Source organism: Equus quagga, chromosome 8 (genome assembly GCF_021613505.1).
Source record: "Equus quagga isolate Etosha38 chromosome 8, UCLA_HA_Equagga_1.0, whole genome shotgun sequence".
NCBI lineage: Eukaryota > Metazoa > Chordata > Mammalia > Perissodactyla > Equidae > Equus > Equus quagga.
The window spans coordinates 101,875,429-101,900,991 of NC_060274.1; the positions used below are offsets into that span (position 1 = coordinate 101,875,429).

Genomic DNA, 25,563 nt, shown 5'->3' on the forward strand with positions numbered 1-25,563 from the left:
TAAAAAAGAAAAAAGTCGTTTGCTATTTACAAACATTGCAGCTACTGTAAAAATTATCTGTCAAACTCTGATCCTTCTAGAATACCTAGCTGATGGCAGAAAATCCATGAATAAACACAGATACTGAGACCCTGAGGGATAGACTTATTAGTTGGGAAGTGATCCAGCTTCCAGGTCAGAAGAAATTATTTCTTGGACTTCTCTGATTAGCAGTCAGCTCTAGGAGAAAAATTCAAACACAAAAATCAGCAATTAAAATGCATGCACACAGACAATTAGCTAATAGCTTTCACCAGAGTTTTATTATACGTGTCACTTACTTTCATCTAATTTTTTAAAGAATACTATCTTAGTCCATTTGGGCTACTATAGCAAATTACTACAGACTTGGTAGTTTATAAACAGAAATTTATTTCTCACACTTCCGGAGACTGAGAAGTCCAAGATGGCACCAGCGGATTCTGTGTTGTGGCTGGTGAGGGCCCACTTCCTGGTTTGTAGCCTGCCCTTCCTGCCGTGTCCTTACATGATGGAATGGGCTAGGGAGATCAGAGGGATATCTTTTATAGGAGCACTAATCCCATTCATGGGAGTTTTACCCTCCTGACCTAATCACCCCTCAAAGGCACTAGCTCCAAATACCATCACATTGGTCATTAGGATTTCAACATATGAATTTGAGGGTGACGCATTGAGACATATCACAGCAGATACCTATTTTTCAAATACTTACACCCCAAAATGCTGATTTCTGTCCCATAGGAAGTGGTTGTTGTTTTTTGTTTTTTTTTTAACTAATGTAACAATATTTATTGAACTAGCACCTGCCCTATACAACACACAGGATGCTGCTGGGCTTCTGTGCAGCTGTGCAGCATCTATTCACTCTATTCCTTATTTCTAGCAATTTAAGATTTTTTTCATTGTAAAAAGAGAAAGGGAGAGCAAGAGATTGAGTTGCAGTAAAATCAAGGTTTGTTTTCAAATCATCATTTCCTTGTTGTATGAAGATCTTTTCTACCTTCATGATTGTTTATAAAATACATGGTTTTTGTTTTCTCTCTTAGTAGCCAAGGGAAATAGTTTCACAGATGGAAAGTCATGCCTTAGCTGGGGAGGTTTGCCCTATGTAACATTTCTCCTTTATCAAATGAGCCTACATTTATCCTCTTCAAATAAAAAGAGAAGAAAAAATAGAAACTATATGAATTGGACTAGGAAGCTAACAGTATTGCGTTCAAACACTCTGTGAGAAAATTCAAGGAAATATTTCTCCAGTTGAGATCTAAAGAAACCACACTCTAACTATATGATTTCTGGAGAAATGCCAAAAAGGGAAAGGTTGAGTAGATATTAATAAGATTTGGTTTACAATGTATTGTGTTTAAAATTTTTGCACACTTTCAAACCTATTTCGATATTACTTGATAAATTGGCAAGATGGGTGGATGGATGGATAGACGATAGATAGACAGACAGACAGATAGACAGAAGATATATTCATTCTACTTGTTTGTCTGAATTAACCATGTTTTGCCACATTTTTGATATTGAATGCATGCCAGAATTTAAGTACTTTGCATGAAACTTTTGGATGATATTTGAGATTAAAATCTTTAAGAACAAACAGTTGAGTCACTTCTAAGGAATTGGCCCTCCACTCAATATTACCTTTAACATAAGGCAAGAGATGTAATTTTAACCAGGTATTTTTGGGTAGTGTGTGTAACTTTAGAACTAATATTCTTATGTGAATGACACCTCCATATTGCACCTTTTTAACTCACGTGAAGAGGAGAAGGAGGAGTGAACATAAGGTTTGGCAGATGTCCAGGGTAAAAAAGAAGCAGAAAGAAACTGGAGTGGTTCTACATGGTGGATGTAGGAGGAAGAAGGGAACGTTAGAAGAAGCAGAAGAAAGGAGAAGGAAAAGTATGGGAAAAACTCCCTTTCAATTAGTGAAGTTCAAGTCTGCTCATTTTTATTATGTAAAACTTCTTGGTAGTTATTCTTTTATATCATGCAATTCTCTCTCCTGTTCTATTCTGTCTTTTAAGAATTCAATATTTATCTTATTTGACCTTAGAAACCCCTTATAGTCTTTTAACCAATTTTATTTAAATATGGGAAAAAATGTGACTATGAAAACAAAACCACATCTATGTAATGTTGTAGTGTAGCTCTTTTTGGGAAATGGATTTTTGAAGACTAGGACAGAATATTAAATTCTGAAGAAAGATAGAAAGAACAGAATATATAATACTGCTGGGCTTCGCATAAATTTAAGAACAAGGAGTCAAGAAAAATAAGGTACGTTTTTATATGGACTATAAAGAATGAAACACCAACTGGTAAACAAGTTATCTGGAATAGAAATAATCATTAAAAGTTGGAAGTACTGTAGGCAATACTTAAACTTTAAATGATCATTTAGCCACAATGTGTCACTTCTCATGATAAAGCTTTCTGTTCTAAGCCTTTCTTCCACTGAGTTTCAGAGAGATCTGATTCCTGAGGATACAATGCTGTTTTGCTTGTTACTAAGAGTTTGAATACTAGTTAAAAGATCCTTTGTTAAACGAAGGAAAGCAGCAGAGTTATCTCCCATCCCATTCAGATTCTGTGCCCAATTACAAGTTTGCAGCTAAAAATTACCCATTTCCATTCTCAAGGTCATTGCTAAGTGAGAAAAAAGACAAAATGGCCAATGTAAGAACAGATGCAAATCACGCTGTGTATCTTTTTTAGGATGCTCCAACATATTCAAACTAGTGAAATATGCTTAAAGTATTACAAATATCAACAGCAGGCCAATCTTAAAAAGGAGAGGGGAACAGAGAGAAGAGCAGAAGGGATGATGGATACAAAACCAAGGGGTGTGTGGAAAGAGACAGCAGGTGCTCCTTGGGAATCAGCCAAGGGCTCAGGCTGTCCTTACATGAATAACTACAGGGCAGTCTGGCCAGACTTAGCATCCTGCCCATTCTGCTCCCTTGTGCTCTCACCACCTCCCTCTGCCTTAGCTTCACAACAGCAAAGGCTTGGGGACCATCCTAATTTTCTCTAATGTGGGAAAGCTCTGTCTTTTTACCCAAGAGTAAAAAGATGAGAGATGGTGTCCCTGCCCATGAGTGCTTCATTCTCTTTCTCTTCCTACCATAATCTTTGCAGTCCTGTCCAGTCATCTCAAGCGTTCATCCATGCTTTGTTGATTGTGAAGGGAATTTGGATTACAAAATAAGTATGATGGAGGTAAATAATAAACATAATTACATTTGATGCAGATTAGCCTAGCCTTATGATATTAAACCACTTCAATGTATCTGTGAATTTGCTGTCGTTCAGCAGGCTGCTTTATATCCTTACTTTCTACTCTTTTGTCACAAAATGAACAACATATTTCACTTTACCCGTTTTTTCTCTCTGAGTAACAAGTTCACTTTCTGCTTTACTGATTTGTATTATAATCTCTGTTTACATTCAGAAAGAATTTGCAAGGATACTTTCCCTGATTGATACTTTCTCAAATATTGCTTTCCCAGGGAAACGTGCTTTTCATTTGGCCCAGAATCCCTTTAACTGAGTCCCTCAGAATCCATTTTCTCCTTTCTTCTTTTCAGCATCGCCCTTCTGAGTGTACGACTACCCCTCCATCCCTACCACCACCACCACCTGCTACCTGGATTTACCAGTCTTTATCATGTTAAAGTCTTGCTAAGCTTTGGGTCATACCACACAGTTTAGCCCTTTATTTTCTCTAATAGTTACAAATATGCTATCCTTGTCTGCTCTAAGACATAGTGAGCCTAGAATACAAAAAGTAGTTAATAAATGCTAATTAAAAATATCTTAGAGGCAGGATAAACTATATGATGAATTCATTTAGCTATTTTATTTTGTTTCGCGTATTTCTGTTTTAAAAGGTTTATCTTAATTGCATGGACTCCATTTGTGTCTTCTCTGGCCTTGACAAATAGCTGAGTTTTATTTACTTTCCCTTTTGAGAAACACTTTCTGGATCCTAACTGGTAGACATTAAAATCAAATCCCTTTTTTGAAAAGCTGCCTGTATGCGTGCATGTACGGGGGGTTATGTATGGTTTAGACTTCTCCAGGGCCTCCTGCATAATCAGTGCAAAAGCAAAGGAGATGTGCATACAATATGGCCAGGCACTCAATGTGAACTGTGGCAAACAGGGAAATTAGCTCATGTGCACACAACATTGTATAAAATGTTGACCTTTGAATTCCACTGATGTATCCCTATGATAGGAACATCCTAAAGCATTTTTTGCTCACCTGATAAATTCGTTTAGTTTTGACTATTTCCTCACTACCATAATCTTCAGAATATGATTTAGCTTCCCCACTGGGCCACAGAAAGAGACCTTGTTTCCTTGTTTCATATGGACCAAGCATTCCAATTCTTGGGTTTTTGTGTTTTTGTTTTGTTTTTTTGTTGTTGTTTTTACTATAAATTAGTACTGTCATTCTGATACCAAATCCTTGTGGGAATTTTAGGTATGGTGAATTCACTCAACTCTGATCATCCACAAACACTGACAAGAGTGAGTAACTAGGCCTTCAGAACAGAGGACCAGAGCCTGGAATGGAGTCTCCAAATGCAAGGCTAGTCAGTGTAGCCTGTTGTCACACTCACCAGCCTTTCCTGGGCCAATTCCTCAGCAACTTCTATCCCCATATTGACATATATGCACTAATATAGTCAAAAGACCTCTTTCTTGTCCCCCTCCCCAGGAGAGAACTCTTGGAAGAATTCTCTATCAGTAAGATAGAGAAAATGTATTCATTCAACTAATATTTGTTAAGAGCCTGCTTTGTGTTAGTGAGACATGAAATAGAGCAGCCCCTGCTTTATCGAGGTTCTGTCCTAATGTCTGCAGGGCAGGTGGGGAGTCACAAAATTAATGCGTTAATCAATTAGAAAATATCACGTGTTAGTAAGTACTGTGAGGATAATAAAATGGGAAAACGTTACAGAGAATGACTGGAGGAGAGGATAAGACCACTATGGATAAGGTGGCCAGAAAATGACTTCTAGAATGAAGACGTTTAAGTCTCAGCCTGAATGTTGATGATCTGAGGGCTGCCTGTATGACAGAAAGCCAGATGGCCAGTGTGGCTGGAGGACAGTGAGCTTGGTGGAAGGTGGTACATAATGTAGGCAGGAACTAAATGAAATAGGCCCTTGGAGACAAAGGGAGGAGTTTGGATTTATTTTAGTTTCAAGTCTATTAGAAGGTTTAAGCAAAATAGCAACAGTCCAATCTCCATTATTAAAACCATAATTCTGGCTGCTAGGTTGGCATGAAATGTAAAGCGGAAAATGTGGGAAAGAGTTCAGGTAAGAAGCTGTATCCTTGGCTCCGGCAAGAGATGATGATAGTTTGTAATACTGCGGTAAAAGGGGGGCTGAGGGAGGAGATCCAAATGGGCTATGATTTGGTTTGGTCAGGGACAGCAAGACCAGCTGAGAAATGAGATGCAGGGACTGTGGATTCAGGTGGCTCTTTCAATTTTGATATGAGCAACTGGGCGGTTTGTGGTTCCATTTAATTAAAGGTGATAGACTGTGGGAGGAACAGATTTGAGGGGTGCAGAGGAAGCTAGCAAAATAAGAGTTCTTTTTTGGCTAATTTAAGTCTTAAATGGCTCTTAAACATCCAGGGGTAGGAATAATCAAACCAGACCACTGAAGATGTGAGTCTGACTTTCAAGATAGACATCAGGACTGTCGATGTCAGTTAGGGTATCAGCAGCATGTAGATGGTTTGAAGCTATGAGATTGGATGAAATCACATAGGAAGAGGGTTTATATGGAGAAAATAAGAGGACTCGAACTTGAGACCTAGATTACACCAAGATTTAAAAATCAGGAGAAAAGAACCCAGAAAAGATGATAGAAAAGTAGCAGCCAATAAGGTAGGAGGACCACTAAGGAAATTTTCTAGTACTGAAGCCAACAGAAAGTGTTTCAAGGAGAAAGAAGTCAACTAATCAAAAAAAGAGAGAGAGAGATTGACTAAGATTATCACGGAGAAATGGTCATTGGATTTCATAAGTGAAGGTTAATGGGACCTTGGAAAGTCTATTTTTTAAGTGATTATATCTGATGAAAGGAATATGATATACTGCTTTTGCTACTTCAATTTCATAACCAATCCAATGTTGAAAAAAAACTAAGTGGAAAAATGTGTTATCTAGACTATAAAATTCAGCATGGAAATATTGATGATTAAATAAATGTAAAGAACTATGCCACATTGTATAAAGGACAAATTGAAGAGCTATCATTACATCATCTGGCTTAAAATACTTTCCAATCAAAGAGATTTCTAAACGTTACAATCAATTTCTGCAAGGTTGAAAGGTAATTTTTTTATATTTAGATATTCATAATTTGTGGTTTACTGAAATCTTAAGCCATGTATATTGTAGTCATGAAGTACAGATAGATTCATCCAAAAAGTCATTTGACTTAAAGCAAAAAAGCTATTTGTGGCAAGTGGAAATGACTTTCTGTGACTTAAACAATATATTTTTTTCTCTAACCCAGGTATGGTGACATGGTACCAAAAACAATAGCAGGGAAGATTTTTGGTTCCATCTGTTCGCTGAGTGGCGTCTTGGTCATTGCTCTACCTGTCCCAGTGATTGTGTCCAACTTCAGTCGGATCTACCACCAAAATCAACGAGCAGACAAACGGAGAGCACAGAAGGTGTGTATTCAGCATTGTGCAACCATGATTTAGCATCTCCCACTTTTTATAGTGAGCTTTAAAATCCCTTACCGGCTATTCAGTGTTCCAGATTTGGTCGATAGTTGCATCCATCAGCACAAGCTAGGTTCTATTACAGCAAAAAAGAACCTTAATTTCTCAGTGGCTTAAAACAACAAGGAATATGTCTCAATCATGTTGCAGGTCCCTTACTGGTCCAGTGATGGAAACTGCATCTTGACAATGTACTTCTGTCATCGTTCAAGCAGGGGTAAAATACATGATGAATCACACAGTGACTCTAAAACCTCCTCCTGGATGTGGGCCAAGCCCCTTCCATGTCTATTGCATTAGCCTAAGCAAGTCACATAGCCATGTGTAACTCAAAGCACGTGGGGAAATATAATCCTACTATGCAACCAGAGGCAGAAAGAAAGAAATATCTGGTGAACAGCACTAATCACAGTAGTAAAATGAAAGATAGGTCCTTGGCAAATTTTATTAGAATGAGATTTCTAGATCTGATTCAATTAGTCTCTGTCCACCAAGATCCAAGCTGGTTCCAGTAGACCAAGCCTATTAAAGATCAACAAAATGTGTCGCACATATTTTCCATAGCTGACCCAGGAAGTAACAGAAATATGCCCATTTGTAGCTGAGTTTTGTTCCTGGCCCAGCAGTTTACTGTTTCTCTGAACTTCATGCCAGTTAATTAATCTCTCAGAGTAAGTAATGTGCATATTCATCTGTAAAATGGGGAAAACAATACCTACCTCACAATAAGATTAAGATTATATGCAAATGGAGGACAGCCCTGTGGCATAGTAGTTAAGTCCGGCGCGTTCTGCTTAAGCGGCCTGGGTTCACGGGTTCGGATTCTGGTCCCAGACTTACGCCCACTCATCAAGCCACACTATGGCAGTGCTCCACATGCAAAATAGAGGAAGATTGGCACTGATTTTAGCTCAGGGCTAATCTTCTTCAACAACAACAACAAAAGATTATATGCAAACATATATAAATCTATGTATTTCATGATATTCACAATATTTAACATTTACTGATGGCTTATGGTATGCCAGGTATTGGTTTAACGTTTTTCAAAAAATAATTCATATAATCTTTACAAGTCTAGGAGTTAGTTACCATTATTATACCTATTTTGTACATGAGAATGCTAAGATACCCAGAAATTGGGAAAGTCTAAGGTCATATACCTAATAAATTGGAGAACATTCAATCAGCCAATCTGGTTCCCAGGTTCATATACTTCAATATTATGATAGGCTGCCTCTCAGAAAAACTAACTAAATGTTAGCACACTTCCCTTCCTCATTCTTTATCAAAATAGTCACCTTGAGAGTCTGGGCCTTTATTGATTAGAAATAATTTTGGCAATCTCTTTTGTAGTTTTCTCAAGACCGTGGTGCAGGATTTTCAGTATTCTTCATGGACACTATATCATTGTCCTTCAAAGAAAGATTCATTTTTTTAATATCCAAAAACCACTTATAATCATGACTAAAGTGGATGCACAATCAAGGTAATGTGGTATAACTACAAAATACCATGAGAGATTTGGGCAGTCCATAACTGTCTTTGTAAGTAATTCCAGAACAGGATTTTAAATATGCTTTTGAACAATGTCAGTCTCATTTTTAAAGTATAAAATCTCGTAAAATAACTCTTTGGAAAGTTCAGGTTAATCAGTATGGTCACACAGCATATTGTCCAGAGAACTTGTTCATGTTCGTCATCAGAGGTCTTCCCTTAGCAAAGAATCACTCTTTCAGCCTTGGAGTTTCTTGCTTGATGGAATCCCTCATTTTTGGATAAGTACCTAGCCTTTAACTAATTATGGTAGAGAATGATAACAAGTAGTCCCGTTATCATGAATAGATAGAACTGATAATCCAATAAACAGGGAGGGCTAGAAAAAGGCACCCCCTGGCAGTTGTAGAATCACGCAGGGCACACCTTTGGCAAGCAGAGATGGAGGAATTTAGCCACAACTGATCCATCCAGCAGGGACTTTCACGTACCACAACTGTGGCTCTGCCCACACGCTACCATCCCTCTACTGGGCACACAGGTACATCATTTAAAATAATAGAAATTCTACAAAAAGCGTAGCTCCTAAGCACTCATCCATCTCCATCCTAGAAATTCCTTCTTTAATGGAAGGGCTATCTATAATTCGTCTTTTCAGCAACAACAACAAAAAAAAACCCAAAAACAAAAAATTGCTTTTATGAGAACTGTAGGAAGTAGAAATCTCATTTTTAAAAAAACAGTCTCCAGGGGCTGGCACAGTGGTGCAGCCGTTAAGTTCACACACTCCACTTTGGCAGCCTGGGGCTCACCAGTTCAGATCCCAGGCTTGGATCTACGCACGGTTTATCAAGGCATGCTGTGGTGTGAGTCCCACATATAAAATAGAGGAAGATGGGCATAGACATTAGCTCAAGCCCAATCTTCCTCAGCAAAAAGAGAGGACTGGCAGTGGATGTGAGCTCAAGGCTAATCTTCCTCCAAAAAAAGCCAGTCTCCAGAATATCTGTATTTTGGGGGCTGGCCCAGTGGCGTAGTGGTTAAGTTCATACACTCCACTGCCACGGCCTGGAGTTTGCAGGTTCAGATCCTGGCCATGGACCTGGCACCACTCCTTGAGCCATGCTGTGGCAGCATCCCACATAAAATAGAGGAAGATTGGCAACAGATGTTAGCTCACAACCAATCTTCCTAACACACACACACACACACACACAATAGTCAAAATATCCATTTTAAAAAAAAAAATCTTGTCATCTGTAACAGGCAAATCAATAAAGAAAATCTAAGAATGTTCTAGAAGCATTTTTGCCTAAATAAATTTAGAATGCAAAAATAAATGTGATTTTTAAAAGTACATTAAATTGAAAAGCATGCTTTATGAATGCTGTATGTCATCTTTAAAATATTCCTCTAAGTTTCTGCCATAATGCCAGGAGTTTTGTACATCATGACTACTAGAAATATTGGCTTAATGAAGTTGAATATTATCACCTACTGTGATATGTCCAGGTTCTAGTCTGTGAACAGTGGATATGGAACCAAAAAAGTTATCAAAGGATATTTCCTATTTTTCTTCCAGGGAGATTTAAAAAAAAAAAAAAGATAAACATTTATGAGGCTAACATAGTTCACATTAATCTAGAACTGGGCAATTTGACAAATATCAAAGTTATGCAAAAATAACCAGCTAATTAAGTCAAGCAAGCAATCCATTCAGTAAAAACATCAGTGAAGCTGAGTAATATTTTAAAATGTTTTTTAAACCAGAGTTTTTGGTGTTTAGTCCCATTTGCCAAGTCGAAGCTCAAGCAAAAGCACGAAATAAACACAATATGCATTTGAGAACATCCCCATTATCACTCTTTGGGGTACTTTCCTTCTTCTAGGCTCTTCTTCCTAGTAAGCACTCTTCCTGCTTTCACTACCTGCCCCACCCTTTAAAGGGAATGCAAAAACTGCCCCATTTCTATAAATCCTTGATAAATTCTTAACTAAACGCTGACATGTGGGTGAATATAGAGTTAAACTGTGACATCTCTCCCCGACCCCTCGTTGGTAATTTACTGTAATAGATTTATTTATTCACTCAGTAATCCGATAAATATTTATTGATCAGAATGCATTTGCCAAAATAAAGCTAAATTGGTACAAAGACAGGTGGTAGGGTAGATACTTTGAAGCAGGGAGCCTACCTTGTTTTAAAATACAAATCACACCACTTAGTCATCTGTATACTTAGAAGGCTAAACTGTAATTATCATGTATAACAGTAATAGTAATTATAATTATAGTTTAATAATGTTAATAGCAACAACAGTCCTCTCTAGAGTTTCTAGTACGTCCCAAGTGCTTTATACCTATTATTCATATTTTCACAATCAACTTGCAAATAAGTATCATTATTTCCATTTTACAGATGACTTGCTCATGCTCATACACCTGTTAAGCCTAAAACAGGAAAATTCTGGCATTATTAGAATTATGAATCTTTAGGGATTTTTCGTTAGATGTTTCTAAATACAGCGAGAAGTTTAGAATCAATGAACCAACATATAGCCAATATACAATGTAAATAAATTTTTTACTTTTCACATGATGTTGATGTCGACATTGGAAGATGTTACCAATATTGTCTGCCATTTATCACACTGCTATGGTAGTTCTCAAACTTTAGATTTATTGGAATCATCTGAAGAGCTTGTTAAAATACAGATTTCTGGATTTCATCCCCAAAGCATAGATTCAGTAGTTTTGGGTTGGAGCCTGAAAATTTGCATTTCTAAGGAGTTTGAGGGGGTGTGATACTGCTGCTGGTTTGGGGACCATATTTTGAGAACCATGTCCTAACACATTCAGCAATGTCCAAATCAAAGAATTTCTTGCAGAGTTCTAGAGTAATTAAATGCAAGAAATAACTCCTTGCTAGAGCCTGAGAATGATCTCTTAGATTATCCACTATTAAAAAATATTACCCACTATTAAAAAATATTATCCACTATTAAAAAAAATCCACAGATCTCTGTGGATAACCTAGTTTTCAATTTGTCTGTGGTTTAATAACCCTCTACTATTAACTCATAGGAATCTTCACATTTCATACTTCTCCATATGCACTCTGTGTTTCAGTCTTATTGAATTACTTACCTCTGCTCTCAAGTCTCCATTCCATCCCCTCACTACTGAGTGAAGCCAACTGGCAATCTCCAACTGAGGCATCAAGACTTAAATATCACCCATTCTGTGAATATTTTTCTGAGTGGTATGGACACCATCAGTTGCTCATTCTTCTCTTTGCCCATAATAATGTGCATACTCTATTATCGTGTGTTACACTGTCTTGTCCCTCTCCTCCATCGTACTGAGGACAGTGCCCAGCATGAAATAGGCAGTTAATATTTGTGTAATGAGTGAAAGAATGAATGCATGAACAATGAGATCTTGTTCGCCTTCACAGTGGCTTCCATCCTTGAGTAGGGTGGACATTCCTAGGACCAGTTGAAAACAATATGGGGAAGGATGATTTTGTCTCTGGCACCCTCCTACATTCTCTTTTACTTTTCACCTTTTCCCACTTAGAGTCCTCTGGTTGCTTTCTCATTCCACTGACCCTTCCAGAGTCCCTTCCACTGACCCAAATCTCAGCACTGTTTCTACCCAGCACTGCCACGTCCAGGAGTAACCAAGCTATAGAGCTGCAAGTCTGGCACTATCGCCCACTGCCTTCCTTCATCTCTCTTTTTATTTTTATTGGGCATGAACTTGTCTCATTTCTAGGGAAACTATTTTCCTTTGCAAATGGAAAGATTCCAATAAGTTCCTTAAATTTTTAAAAGCTTAATATGCTACCTCCACATAAGGCATTTTACTAAACCTTAAATGAAAGAAACAAGTGTAAGTAAAATTTCCAGAAGAGGTGGAACAGGGGGTATGTGGGCTGATATTTGAGGAGTAAGGAATTGCCTCATATTACAAAGGAGAAAGGTCTTCTCTACCTCACTTTTAAGTGTGCCTATCATACCTTCATTTTTCAAAAGTATTGCAAATATTTTGTGATTTGGTAGCTGGATGGTCCAATAATTGCTCTCAATCTACCTTATACCTCATTTAGAGATGGATCTCACTTAAGAAAATCATTATCTCAATGGTTTGGGGCTTATACATCTTTCTTTGATTGGCTCCTCAGCCTCTGTTGCAGAGAATACATTGTAAAGTTTATATAATGTCATTTGTTGCAATTAAAAAACAACCTACTTGCTAAAAAGCACTGCATACTAGTCTCTGAATGTTCCACAATAAAAGGGTTCCATGTCAAATTAGTTTGAGAAAAATTGCATACTATATTCCTCTTTCATCTTCACAATGAACATCTACACTATAATATGTTGTAAGGAATCCAACGCCAAAGAAACTTGTTTAACCGCTCACCATTTCCCAAACTTTTCTTGACCACAGAACCAGTTCTTTGTTTCATTTGATTGCCTTGGATTTTACTCCTAACACTTATTAGTTCCTTGGAACCAACTTTGAGAAACCCTGCTAAGTTTAGAGAGTTAAGGAAAAAAATGAATTTATGGAGAATTGGGATGCACAGGAAAAATGGCTTATGAGACAAACAATTTTTCCCCAACACCATCAGCATTTCTCAAGGCAGATGAAGAATTTGAAAATAACTGCAAAGCTATTTTGTACACTGGCAATATTTTTTAATTAAAATTTTAGAAACCTCCCATTTTCTATATAGCTAAGATAAAGTATTTACTGAGACCTTACTCTAATTTCCATAATATTTACTAGTATTTGGCCATGCCAAGAAGTTGTATTTCCTACAGGGCTATGGGTGGGGGGCTAGAAGGAATACGTTTTCTTACTAGTAGATAGTTTTCTTTTAACCTCCCAGTTACACAGCCAGAGTTGCTAAGATTGTTGTTCTGAGTGGGTCAGAAGTAAACAGATTTTCTAAAATATCTTTGTAAAAGAATTTCCCTCAATTATCTACTGGAACCAAAGATGTAATCACAGGTCATAAAGGCTAGCATTAAACAGACATTTGGTGCGGTGTTCCACAAGACCAATTAAACCAATTAACTTGTATTGTATTGGAGTAAAATGAAAGAAAAGTGGAGATTGAAATTGAGATGGGAGGCTCTTTTTCTAACACAGTACATGACTCAGCAAAATGGCTATTCTGTCTTTAAAACAACTGCTTTTTCTCTAAGCTTAGAACTACTTCTATGGTGGTGGCTGCCACCATATGTAGGCTTTCCATTATGGGAAATACATAGATGTCATTTTCCTTTGCTGGACAGTATTTTGGGTTAATATAAATGTCTCATTTATGAAAGAAAGTAATGTTTCCTGATATTGCTGTTAAATGCTTGGAGAATGACATAGGTGAAACAAGTAACTATGATATAGGCAATATAATTACATGCAGGAGTTGCAAAGAAAGAAAGAAAAAGAGAGAGAGGGAGAGAGGGAAAAGGAAGAGGAGACTGGAGGGGAAAGTTGGGAGAGGAAGGGAACCAAAAAAGGCATTGAATGTTCCAGGAGACCAATGAGACTTTAGGACTGAACTTTCACAGTAACCTCTTTCTGGAAACCAACTGTATATTTAAATTACTTATTTCTGGATTATTACGTCAATTCTAAGTCATTTCCAAATGTGCTTGTCACTTGCCATTGTTTTATTGAGTCTGGCCTGAAATCTTGGCTGTACAGAGAGCTTTTGAAGTTGAAAATTTTCTACCTTCCAACTTCACTCTCTTGTATCATCTCAGTATTTTGAGTGATCTACACATTATCCTGCCAACAAAGAGTGAAATTTGTCTATTTTTCCCATCACTTATAAATATGATCTCTGTACAAAGTATTATTTTAACCTGGAATCAGCACACAGGAAGAAGAAATTCTCGGAGGAAGAGAGGAGGGGTGGAGTTGAAACCAGATGATATCTGAATGCTATTTTGAGAGCTTCCGATGTCTCTGTGCTCCTCTCAAATGCTGTGGGTGAAAGGGCATCTTGGCACAACTACTTTGGAAGGAAGTTTGGGGAAACCTGTCCCGCAAAGCACACACATACACATACACACACACACCCCCTTTGATCCAGGAATAATTCTGCTGCTAGAAATTTATCTTGAAGATAAGCTCATTGTGATGTTGATGCAGTACCAAAAGCAGGCAGCGTTGTATGTAGTAGCAAAAGATGCTTTAAAGAAATTAATTGTAGTTGCTTTAAAAAATTAATTGTTGGGGCTGGCCCAGTGGTGTAGTAGTTAAGTTTGCACAGTTTGCTTCTGCAGCATGAGGTTGGTGGGTTCGGATCCAAGGCACCAACTTACACCACTCATCAAGCCATTCAAAATAGAAGAAGGTTGGCACAGATGTTAGCTCCAGGCCAATTTTCCTCACCAAAATGATAGTAATGATAATAATAATAATAATAATAATTGTGCTCTGGCTAAATAAATAATGCTTCATTTATAGAGTGGTACATTATATACCCATAAACAAATGAGGTGGATCTAAATATGTAGATATGGAGGGAGTTCCAAACTGCATTAAATGAAAACAGCTGAGTGCAGAAGAGTGAGGGCTGTTCTCCCAACTGAGTAAAAATATATGTGTGTATATATATGAATATATATATATATATATATACTTGCTTTTATATGCCTCAAAAGTTTCTGGCAAGATTCTCTGGAAACATTACCAGTGGTTCCCAATGAAGCATAAGGGTAGGGCAGCTCCAGCGTCCAGAGAGACTTCCTTGTTTTTCACATGCTTCTGTAGTATTGAAATTTTGTCTGATATATATTCATTTTCCATTTTGAAAGTCAAGATAATTGAAAAATTTTTATTATGAAGAACATTCCAGGACTAGAGACTAAAGATAGTATTTATCTGGGTTGTTTAGAAAGGGAAAGGAGTCTTTGTAGGGTAATTTTACGAGCAAGTTCTTATCCAAGCCATCCCAGTTGCTTCCTTACATACGCTTGCTTAGATATGCATGGTACAAATAGAGTGGTCACCAAAATAGTGCTCTCCAGGAGGTGAAAACCAGACTCCCTTCATGACAATTTAGGGCAGAGAGACACCAGCACTTCTAAAGTAGAATGGAATATCAGAAATATGGCTGAACTGTCAGTTTACTCAGTAATAGCATTTGGGTGACCTCACTGTAACTGTGAACAATTTAAGTGACCACGCTAAACCCTCTGAATTGAGGAACATTCTCTATACATAAATTCTTTAAAAATTAAAAATAACATTACAAATATCTCTGAAGTGGCTCACTGTGTTCTTCATTTCAACAAATTCAAGAGTGAAATAGAAATCAGTTGAGCGTACTGTTGTGTGGACCTGTGCCAGTACAAAATGGATAAACTTAGGGATTTTTTAAGAGAGCCCATATTGTTCAGCCTGGGATCGACATTGGTCAATATAGCAAAAATTACAAAAATAAAATTTGATATGGGGGTGCAGATACAACTGAATACTATCTTTTTAAAAAAAGAAAGAAGGGAGGAAGAGAGGGAAGTGAAGGAAGGAAGAAAGGAGGGCAATTGGCTCCTGGAACTTAATTACTAATTTTATAAAGGACATTAGTTTAAACGAAAAGGAGTTGGTAACTGTTTGCTGGGTCTTCATTTTATTAAATTACTCAGATTGGGGTAAGTGAAAATGTAAGTAAAGTTATATCACTATTTTTCTCTTAACACAATTGATAGAAACGATAGTGAAATAACTTGATCTTACTGTAAAGACTTAATTACAGTTCTTAAATGCTTAATCCAGCTGCAAAGCAGTTAATCAACCTTACTGATAAATGGTAACTAAAAGCCCTCAAATGGTGAAAATTTAATTTTCAGTAGTTTCATGTGAAAAGCTGATGTACTTTAAAAAATATATATGCTGATATTAGGATTATACAGGAGTGTGCTCACTCATTTAAGAAAACAATTCATAAGTATTAACAGAACATTCGTTTTTCTTCTCCTGTAGAAAGCCAGACTTGCCAGGATCAGGGCAGCCAAAAGCGGAAGTGCAAATGCTTACATGCAGAGCAAACGGAACGGCTTACTCAGTAATCAGCTTCAGGTATGGTTGAGCACTTCGCTGTTTTTAATGTTTAATTTATTGGTGTAATATTGATTTAGTTCTATTTAACCATACAGTTTTATTGTGGGTAATTATGAAGATGGCTACTGAAACCACAAAAGTGTCATTTTTTTAATAACCTCACCCTAAACAGTCTTGTTGGCTATAGCAGGTTAGAAACTAAGCTGTGAAATATTGCCAGTGAATCATGACTGTCATTCATGATTGGCCACTATTTCTGCAGGGTCTCATGTAAACATGGTGTGATACTGTGATTTTTAATAAGAAGTATATATTTAGTTCTCATTCCTGGAAGAGCTCCTAAACTCTTGGAATTTCCTAAGAGATGAGAGCTATAGAGGAGCCTATTGTTATGTTAGTGAGGTGACTTTTGGGCCAACCCAAAGGATGGGAGCTGGTTGCTAGAAGAATCAACCATGTGATTAAGGGGTTGGAACTTTCAGTCCCACCTCCCAACCTCCTGGAAGGGGAAGGGGTCTGGAGATTGAGTTCTATCACCATTGGCCAATGATTTAATCAATCATGTCTACATAATGAAGCCTCCATAAAAACCCAAAAAGGAAAGGGTGGTGGAGAGCCTTCAGGTTAGTGAATGGGTGGGGGTTTGGGGAGAGTGGTCCCCTTGGAGAAGGTATGGAAGCTGCATGCACTTCCCCATACCTTGCCCCATGTATCTCTTCCATCAGGGTGTTCCTGAGTTATATCCTGTCATAATAAACCAGTAATCTAGTAAGTAATATGTTTCTGAGTTCTGTGAGCTGCTCCAGCAAATCAGTCAAACTCAAGGAGAGGGTTGTGGGAACCTCTGATTTATACCCAATCTGTCAGAAGTACAGGTAACAACCTGGGCTTGTGACTGGTATCTGAAGGTGGTGGGTGGGAGGGACTCTCATAGGACTGAGCCCTTAACCTATAGAATATGATACTATCTCCAGGTAGGTAGTGTCAGAATTGCGTTATATGATAAGACACCCAGCTGGTGTCCAGAGCATTGCTTGATGGAATGGGGGAAACCTCTCCCCACTTTGGAATTGGGTCCAGAACCCTTTTTACATGGGAAAGGTCAAAAATTCTCAGTAACTGAAATACCTAATTATTTTTTACTTCAAAATTACTTAAATCTTCCTTAAAGTTCATTTAGGTGCAGGTAGTGGGTTATATGATGTCTTGTTTTATTTCTTAATGGAGAAGAAACACCATTCGGTGTTATAAAGATCACATGGTATGAAATATAATTTGAGAAACTTTACTTTTATGTCAAAACTTTCCTTGAATATTTAGGATTCCAGTCATCTTTACGTACAAAATAGCTTTCATGTAGGTGAGCAGGATAGTGGTTTCAGGATTCTTTAAGTACTAGATTAAATTTTACTATCCAAAAGTAATGGCTTCCAGGCTTTCAAAGGTAGTTGATAGTTGAATGATTAAAAGAGATTTAAATTTTCAATTCAGGCAGGCAAGTCCAAAAGACCAGACCACCAATTTCACGAAAATGTGAATGCTAATTATCAAACTTAAAAGGAACTGCACGTTTGTCCCTGTCAAGTTAAAAAAATAAAATGCTGCCCTTTGATCTCAAGAAATAGGCCAGATCTCTGTAGAAATGTGTAGCCGAGGTTCTCATTGTTTGCAAATAAAATAGAAAGCACTTCTGTCTTCTCTGTGCTAACAGTCCTCCGAGGATGAGCAGGCCTTTGTTAGCAAGTCGGGCTCCAGCTTTGAAACCCAGCACCACCACCTGCTTCACTGCCTGGAAAAAACCACGGTAAGGCAATGGCAGGACTGGCCGCCCCTGTACTCAGACCATAATGCCTTCTGCTTTTGTGAATACTTAATGCTTCCAAGCATGATTTCACTGTCTGTGTTACTGGAAAATATACTAAAAACAAAAACCCACAATATTTGAAATTACTTTGAAAAATTGTAGTGACATTTCAACTTGGAAAGTATTTTAGAGACTGACTTAAAATGTTTTTGTCTTTAGTGGTTATCCCATAACTCTAGTCTAAAAACTGTTTTTTTTTTTATCATGGTTATAATAGCTTATAACATAGTGAGATTTCAGTTGTACATTATTATTTTTCATATACCGTATACATATGCCCCTTCACACCTTGTGCCCACCCTCCACCCTGCTTCCCCCAGTAACCACTAATTTGTTCTCTTTGTCAGTATCTTTGTTTATATTCCACAGGAGTGAAATCATGTGGTGTTTGTCTGTCTCTGTCTGGCTTATTTCACTTAACGTGATGCCCTCAAGGTCCATCCCTGTGGTTGCGAATGGGACAATTTCACCATTTTTTTATGGCTGAGTAGTATTCTATTGTATATACATACCACATCTTCTTTATCCAATCATCAGTTGATGGGCACTTGGGTTGCTTCCACGTCTAGGCTAATGTGAATAACGCTGCAGTGAACATAGAGGTGCATACGTCTCTTTGAATTGTTGATTTCAAGTTCTTTGGGTAAATACCCAGTAGTGAGATAGCTGGGTCATATGGTATTTCTATTTTTAATTTATTGAGAAATCTCCATACTGTTTTCCAGAGTGGCTGCACCAGTTTGCGTTCCCACCAGCAGTGGATGAGGGTTCCCTTTTCTCCACAACCTCTCCAACATTTGTTGTTCTTTGTCTTGGTGATTACAGTCATTCTAAGGGGCATAAGGTGATATCTAAGTGTAGTTTTGATTTGCATTTCCCTGATTAGTGATGTTGAGCATCTTTTCATGTGCCCATTGGCCTTCTGTATATCTTCTTTGGAAAAATGCCTGTTCATATCTTCCGCCCACTTTTTGATTGGGTTGTTTGGTTTTTTGTAGTTCATTTGTGTGAATTCTTTATCTATTATGGAGATTAACCCCTTATCGGATATGATTTGCAAATATTTTCTCCCAGTTGATGGGTTGTTTTAAAAAATCATTTTAATGCAGATGGAAAGTTGTTTTGTTACAGCCGACTGAAAGTCCTATAAAATAGCATTTTCCCCATGATTCTTAAAATGCTGATTAAACAGAAAAAAGTAATAAGTTCAAGTGTTCCTGACGTCTGGATAAAGGGACTATCAATAGCAATAACAAAAAAATAGAGAATAACTGAATATAAGCATTTCTCTCATTCACAGGCATGAATCACAAGAGATAGATAATAAAAACTAGCTGTTCTCATAAGAAAAATGGCACATTTAATCACTGGCATGCCCTGTGGGGCTGAGGATCGAGTCTGCGTTTCTCCTCCTATAAGCTCTCAGTTGGACCGCCTCTTTAGCAAAGGCACCCATTCCCTAGCTGTCTTGTCAAAAGGGATCACAGTCTGTGACCCCAGAGCAGAGCAAACCTTTCACCATATTTGAATCAAGTCTGCTCACTCACTCAGCAGGGATGCATATTTGTATTCTCAATTCCAACATATTGCTCACTTATTTATTCATTTACCTGTATAGTCATTCAACAAATATGTACTACGTGCCTACTATGTGCCAGACAGTGAGCCAAACCAAAGATACACCATGAAATCAGGTGTGGCCTCTACCCCAGTGGAGCCTCCATATATGGGACAAAACACACGGACGTTACTGGAGAAGGTTAATGGGCAGAGGAAGAAACAGTAATGGGGCCACAGTGGAGCAGGGCAAGGATGGTGGAGCCAGGAGGGTACAGGATCAGGCAAGGCTTCCTGGAGGAACTTGAACTGAGACCCACAGGATGACCAGGAGCTAGGTAGGTAAAGAAATGAAGGAACTGAAAGGTGATGTAAGCACCTGAGGAAGCCTGGAAGTTGGCCTCAGAGGCAGTGAAAGAATTTGAGGGTGGTCAGAATGAGAGAGTGTAGCATAGCACACGAGGAGGCGGAGAGGAAAGCAGTGGCCAGATAATACGAGGTTTTGGAGACACGTCAAAAATTTTGATCTCTACCTTATAATAAATGGAAGATTATTTGGGGGATTTAAACATGGTAGTTATGTGATTATATTTGCATTTTTAAATAAAGATCTATAACATAAGATAAAGTCGTAACTTAGGATAACTCTTAGAAAGTTAAATGATAACATTAATATTCGGATTCATTTATCCTTGTCTTTCTCCTTCCTTTTCACCTTTTTACTGTTTCCCATTTAGGCCTTTTTTTAAATCAAAAATTATTTAACACCGATTAATATAGTTTAAATTGAGCTACCTACAAAAATATATGGTAACCAGAAACAGAACGACTTCTTCACTTCCAATCACTGATGAGATAAACTAGAATCTCATGCATTATAACTTGTATTATGTATGTGAAATGTGCATTATAAAAGAAAAAAACGGATTGTGAATCCTTTGTGAGCTATATTTTTTCTATAAAATTTAATATTTTACATGAAATTCTGTCTTATCTCATCATATTATTCTCTGGACTTTTAAACAGTGGAATGTTAAGTTTCATTTATTTCAAAACACTTGTCTCAGCAAAGAAATGACAAAATGAATAGCTGAAACAATCTATTTCCTATTAACCAGTGAATTGCTTCAACTGTTTTACTAATATTTTAGGATGAGACATGGTTAAGTGGAGTTGGGCGTGTGCAAAGCCTTCCATTATAAGACTATCGCCACCCCCACCCTGACACCCACACACAAATCGTAATTCAAGTCATTCTCTAATTGTTCAAATCAAAAATGTTTTCCCTTATGTTTCTGAGGTAAAAGTCTTGCATAGGCATTTTAGGAGGCAATTCTTTATTAACTATATTAAAAGCAAAATTTACACTCTGTTTCTCTAAGGTGTGGTATGTGAAATGATGTCCATCACTGTTCGCTTCTGGGCTAAAAGAACTCTGAATACAGCCTGAGATCATGAGTACAGTCCGTGATCTATCACAAAGACGAGGAAGGAAACCTCAGAAGTTCAGTGCTGACCCCTTCTGGGTCAAACATAAGGAGATACATTTTGTAGACAAATGTATTTTACTTATTTAAAATACACCATATTTTTCTATCTCCTGGGAATTTTATAGGAGCACCTAAAGAAATGGGAAGTGTCTTAGATATCTCATTTTCTAATTAAAAAATGTTTTCAATCCCATGTGAAAATATTTGCTAATATATAACAGACAATCTAACTTAAGGCATTCTATTAAAATAGTCCCTTTTCTATAACTTAAATCTGTTTAAAAAAATAAAGCAAATGTGGATTTACACATTCCCTGTGGGTATTATCTATATTCATTTTTAAGGGGTTTTTTTTTCATTAGCATATAACTCCTAGATTTTATGTGTAAATTAATAAATGATATTTCAAGATAAAGTTAGTCTATAAATGGATGTTAAATCAGCCTGTGTACATCAGTGTAGAGATCTACCTAAACAGATTTTATTTTCGCAGAGATGCCAACAAGAGGTGGCTTTGATATTCCAATCACTATGAAAATGGTAGTAGTTACCCATTAGATAGTCTAAATGTGTGTGGGCACATTTGAGTTCTAAAAATAAAGCTTTTCATTTCCTTCTTAAAAGTTAATAAGTGTTTCTGTGCTTTCTTCACATTTTCTTACAACTGTGGAACAGAATCACGAGTTTGTGGATGAACAAGTCTTTGAAGAAAGCTGCATGGAAGTTGCAACTGTTAATCGTCCTTCAAGTCACAGCCCCTCTCTCTCTTCACAACAAGGAGTCACCAGCACTTGCTGTTCACGACGACACAAAAAAACCTTCCGCATCCCAAATGCCAACGTATCAGGAAGCCACCGAGGCAGTGTGCAAGAACTCAGTACAATTCAGATCAGATGTGTGGAGAGAACCCCACTATCTAACAGGTACCTGAGGTTAATCTGTGTGTGGGCGCACGCCTCTGCTGGCTCCCAGAGCATACCTCCACCTGCACTCATGTCTCTACCTCTGTGGTGTGTAAATCCTAGCTCCTAGGGTTTAGAATGAGACAAAACTGATCTGTGGCAAGTAGGAAAATGGATCTACTGTCACATTCATTAATAGTCAAAAGCAGGAGTTGTATCAGTATTAAAAGAGTAGAAAGATGATAAGATGGTCAGGCACACGCAAATAGATTTCTCTCTCTTCAACACCACAACTTTTTTTTATTTGAGCAGACACATCTCTACTCAAGTGCCCCTTATGTAAATGCAAGTAGCCTGAAATGATAGTCAACACTACTAAATGAGACAAATTAGATTGACATTGATATGATTGAACAGTACTCAACAGCACCTAAAAATATATCAACATATTCAGTGTAACAGTGAAAAATAAAACTATGCCTACTCAAATCTCTTGAAATAATGCACAGCTTTGATCGTAAAGGTATTTTGGCCACAACAAACACAAAAATCAATCCAGTGCAAAAAAAATAAGTGAAATGCTAAAATCATCCACCTTTGCTTGGTTTATGGACAATTTCGGTGAAATTCTTCTGTTGATATTTTTCCTTTGCTTCCCTTTATTTGCTATTTGTTTTGACCACAAACACATATTTGTAAGAAAAAGTAGTACTTTAAACTATACAAGTCATTAAAAAGATTATTTCTGCCAAAATAATTTTGCTTTGTTCCTCAAATTAAATAGAAATATTTTTACATTAACAATCCATTAATTCAGAGCTGCTTCTTTGTTCATATTCATCAATCTTTGCGGAAAACCTGGATGCAATTCTGAATGCAGGCTATGTTGATTTACATAAATCAGATATCTCTGGGACCAGAATATTAAATTTTGAAGCAATGGAAGATTTCTGTCTCTAAGATATTGTACCTCTTTGTTGTTTTACATCCATTCCAAACCGAAGTAGAAAATGGAGAAGTATTTAGAGAGAAAATCCTAGGACATAAACATTTTAATTACGATTTTCATGAAAATAAAGTTAGTTATTAGTTTTAAGCTCCTATTGATACCCTCCTTGACCTTTTCCCTTTTACCCCCTCCCTACAAAGAAAATAAAACTCGTGCAAGAATACCACTTGGGAAAACCTTGAAGTATTAGTAAACGCTAACTTTTTTGGGTTCTTAGCATTTGGCCTTCACTAAGTTGAGAGCTTTAATTGCATTGTGTATCCCGGGGACAAGATAGTAAAATGATTCTGTGGTCAAAAGAACTGAGGTATATCTACACGGTCTATCCATTTTATAACAGTAACAAACCTCTCAGAGATCCTGCCTTAAAGAAACCTATTTTACTTTATTCAACCCAGGTTTTCCAAAACTTGCCTGATCCCCTTCCTTGCATTTTTATAGAAAACACATTGAGAAAAACGATCGGACCAAATTAAACTGACTTTTAGACATTTATTTAATGTTAATGACCTGAATAGCGTCTGCTTTAACATATATTAAGGTTTGGTGCTTCATTTTTCTTTTAAATCATGGTGATCATTCTTAGACATTTAAATTGTTACTTATAAACATGAAAACATATTCCTCAGTTGTAGGGAAAAAAATTTTTAAGTAAATAACTTAATTTCTTCAATCTATTTTTTCCTCATCAGCCGATCCAGTTTAAATGCCAAAATGGAGGAGTGTGTTAAACTAAACTGTGAACAACCTTATGTGACTACAGCAATAATAAGCATCCCAACACCACCAGTCACCACCCCCGAAGGAGACGACAGGCCAGAGTCCCCTGAGTACTCAGGAGGAAATATTGTCCGAGTGTCTGCTTTGTAAGACAATGGGAATCAGGTCTGAGAATTTGAGCCCTGGATGTGGAAAGAATCTCAATGTGGAAGAAGGAAGAAACAATAAACCTTTTGCAGATGAAAATGGCAAAGCAAGAAGGTTGGTAGTGACACAAAACAACGCTTCCAAACTTGAGGATGGAAATAAAACCACCAAATGGCATTTCTAGACAGAGTTTGACCTGTTATACAGAGGAATAGTCTGTGGCCCTTTGACTTTGTGAATGAGCACAATGAAATGCCTCCTATTGATGCTTCTTATGACCAGAACTCTTTTTTAATAAAATAAATAAAATAAATCTTTGAACACAGTGTTCCAGTTGAATGCAAAACAAAAAAAATATGGAAAACATTTTGATAAAAATTTTTCCTGTTAAAACCATGAACATTGCTATGATGAAGATTATTACATATTGAAAAAAAAACTCATACAACACATTTGTATTGACTGAAGGAAACCATCATAATGCATGCTAGAATTCTTTGGAGCAGTGATCTCAGTTTCCTTATGTTGTCTTCAGAATAGGCATGATAAACTGTAATTGTAGAAAGGGAGAATTTCTGTGCACTTACAACAAGCTGATTGTTCATGTTCCATGGTGGGCTGTGCAAATAAACTCCTTTTAGAACTGCAGTGTTTCTCATGGGGATGCTCATTAGTAAATCTAAAGTGTTCGGATAGTTCAGTATTAGTTGTCATTTTACCTTGCACCCAGATACTGTTACAACTGCAATAATTCATTGTATACCTGTTGTATCAGGGATCAGAATTTTTCGTTGTTGTACTTTCCAGATGTTCATAGATACAGTAAGAGCCACTCTGTAGAAAAACTTCTGCTGTGGCCAGGTTTTAGATAACTTTTTAATCCAAAACTCTTGTGCCATAAATGTTTTTCAGTAATATTCTTTGGTCCACTGTATTGCTGTGACACTGCATTCTTTGTTCCTGTATTTCTTCTATAGCACCTTTCTATTGGGTTTATCGTCATCAACTGGACTAACATTTTGTAGTTCAAATGACTTTCCTACTTTTGTATTCTCCAGCAAATTATCTTATAAACAGATTATCATCATCAATCCCCTTGTCAAAAGTTAGGAAAAAGGAGTTGACATCTATGAATTATCTCTAACCTGCTTGCTGTTATGGAAAAGCCCAGATGCTGGATATATCACTGTATGCATCATGAAAAGAGTTGGCTGGGACTAATATCACAGGATCAGTGATCCCAGAATCTCACTTGATGTATTATTTATTTTGCTTTAGATCTCAAATACATTTTGAGAATAACTAATGTGAATTGAAATGCAGAGATAAACTGGAGTGCTTTATGTAGCAATATTTGATGAAAGCACGCTTTCTACGCCATCAAGGAAGGCAGCACAAATTTATCTCAGAGAGCAAGGAGCAATTTTCTCCACTATATCAGGAGGACAGGAGTTTGATGATGCAAAGTTGATCTCTATGTACATTTAAGTGAAAAGTC

General features: G+C 37.2%; 1 protein-coding gene across 1 annotated transcript in view; it reads left to right on the forward strand.

The window, feature by feature from the left end:
* The window catches only part of KCND2 (potassium voltage-gated channel subfamily D member 2), a 452,568-nt gene extending 428,274 nt beyond the window's left edge, over positions 1–24,294 (forward strand). The window contains exons 2-6 of the mRNA XM_046670223.1: positions 6,578–6,740; positions 16,299–16,394; positions 18,088–18,180; positions 21,963–22,210; positions 23,891–24,294. Of these exons, the coding sequence (XP_046526179.1) occupies positions 6,578–6,740; positions 16,299–16,394; positions 18,088–18,180; positions 21,963–22,210; positions 23,891–24,068 (778 nt within the window). The 3' untranslated portion in view covers positions 24,069–24,294. The remainder of the gene's footprint in view (positions 1–6,577; positions 6,741–16,298; positions 16,395–18,087; positions 18,181–21,962; positions 22,211–23,890) is intronic.
* Positions 24,295–25,563: the final 1,269 nt, after the last annotated feature.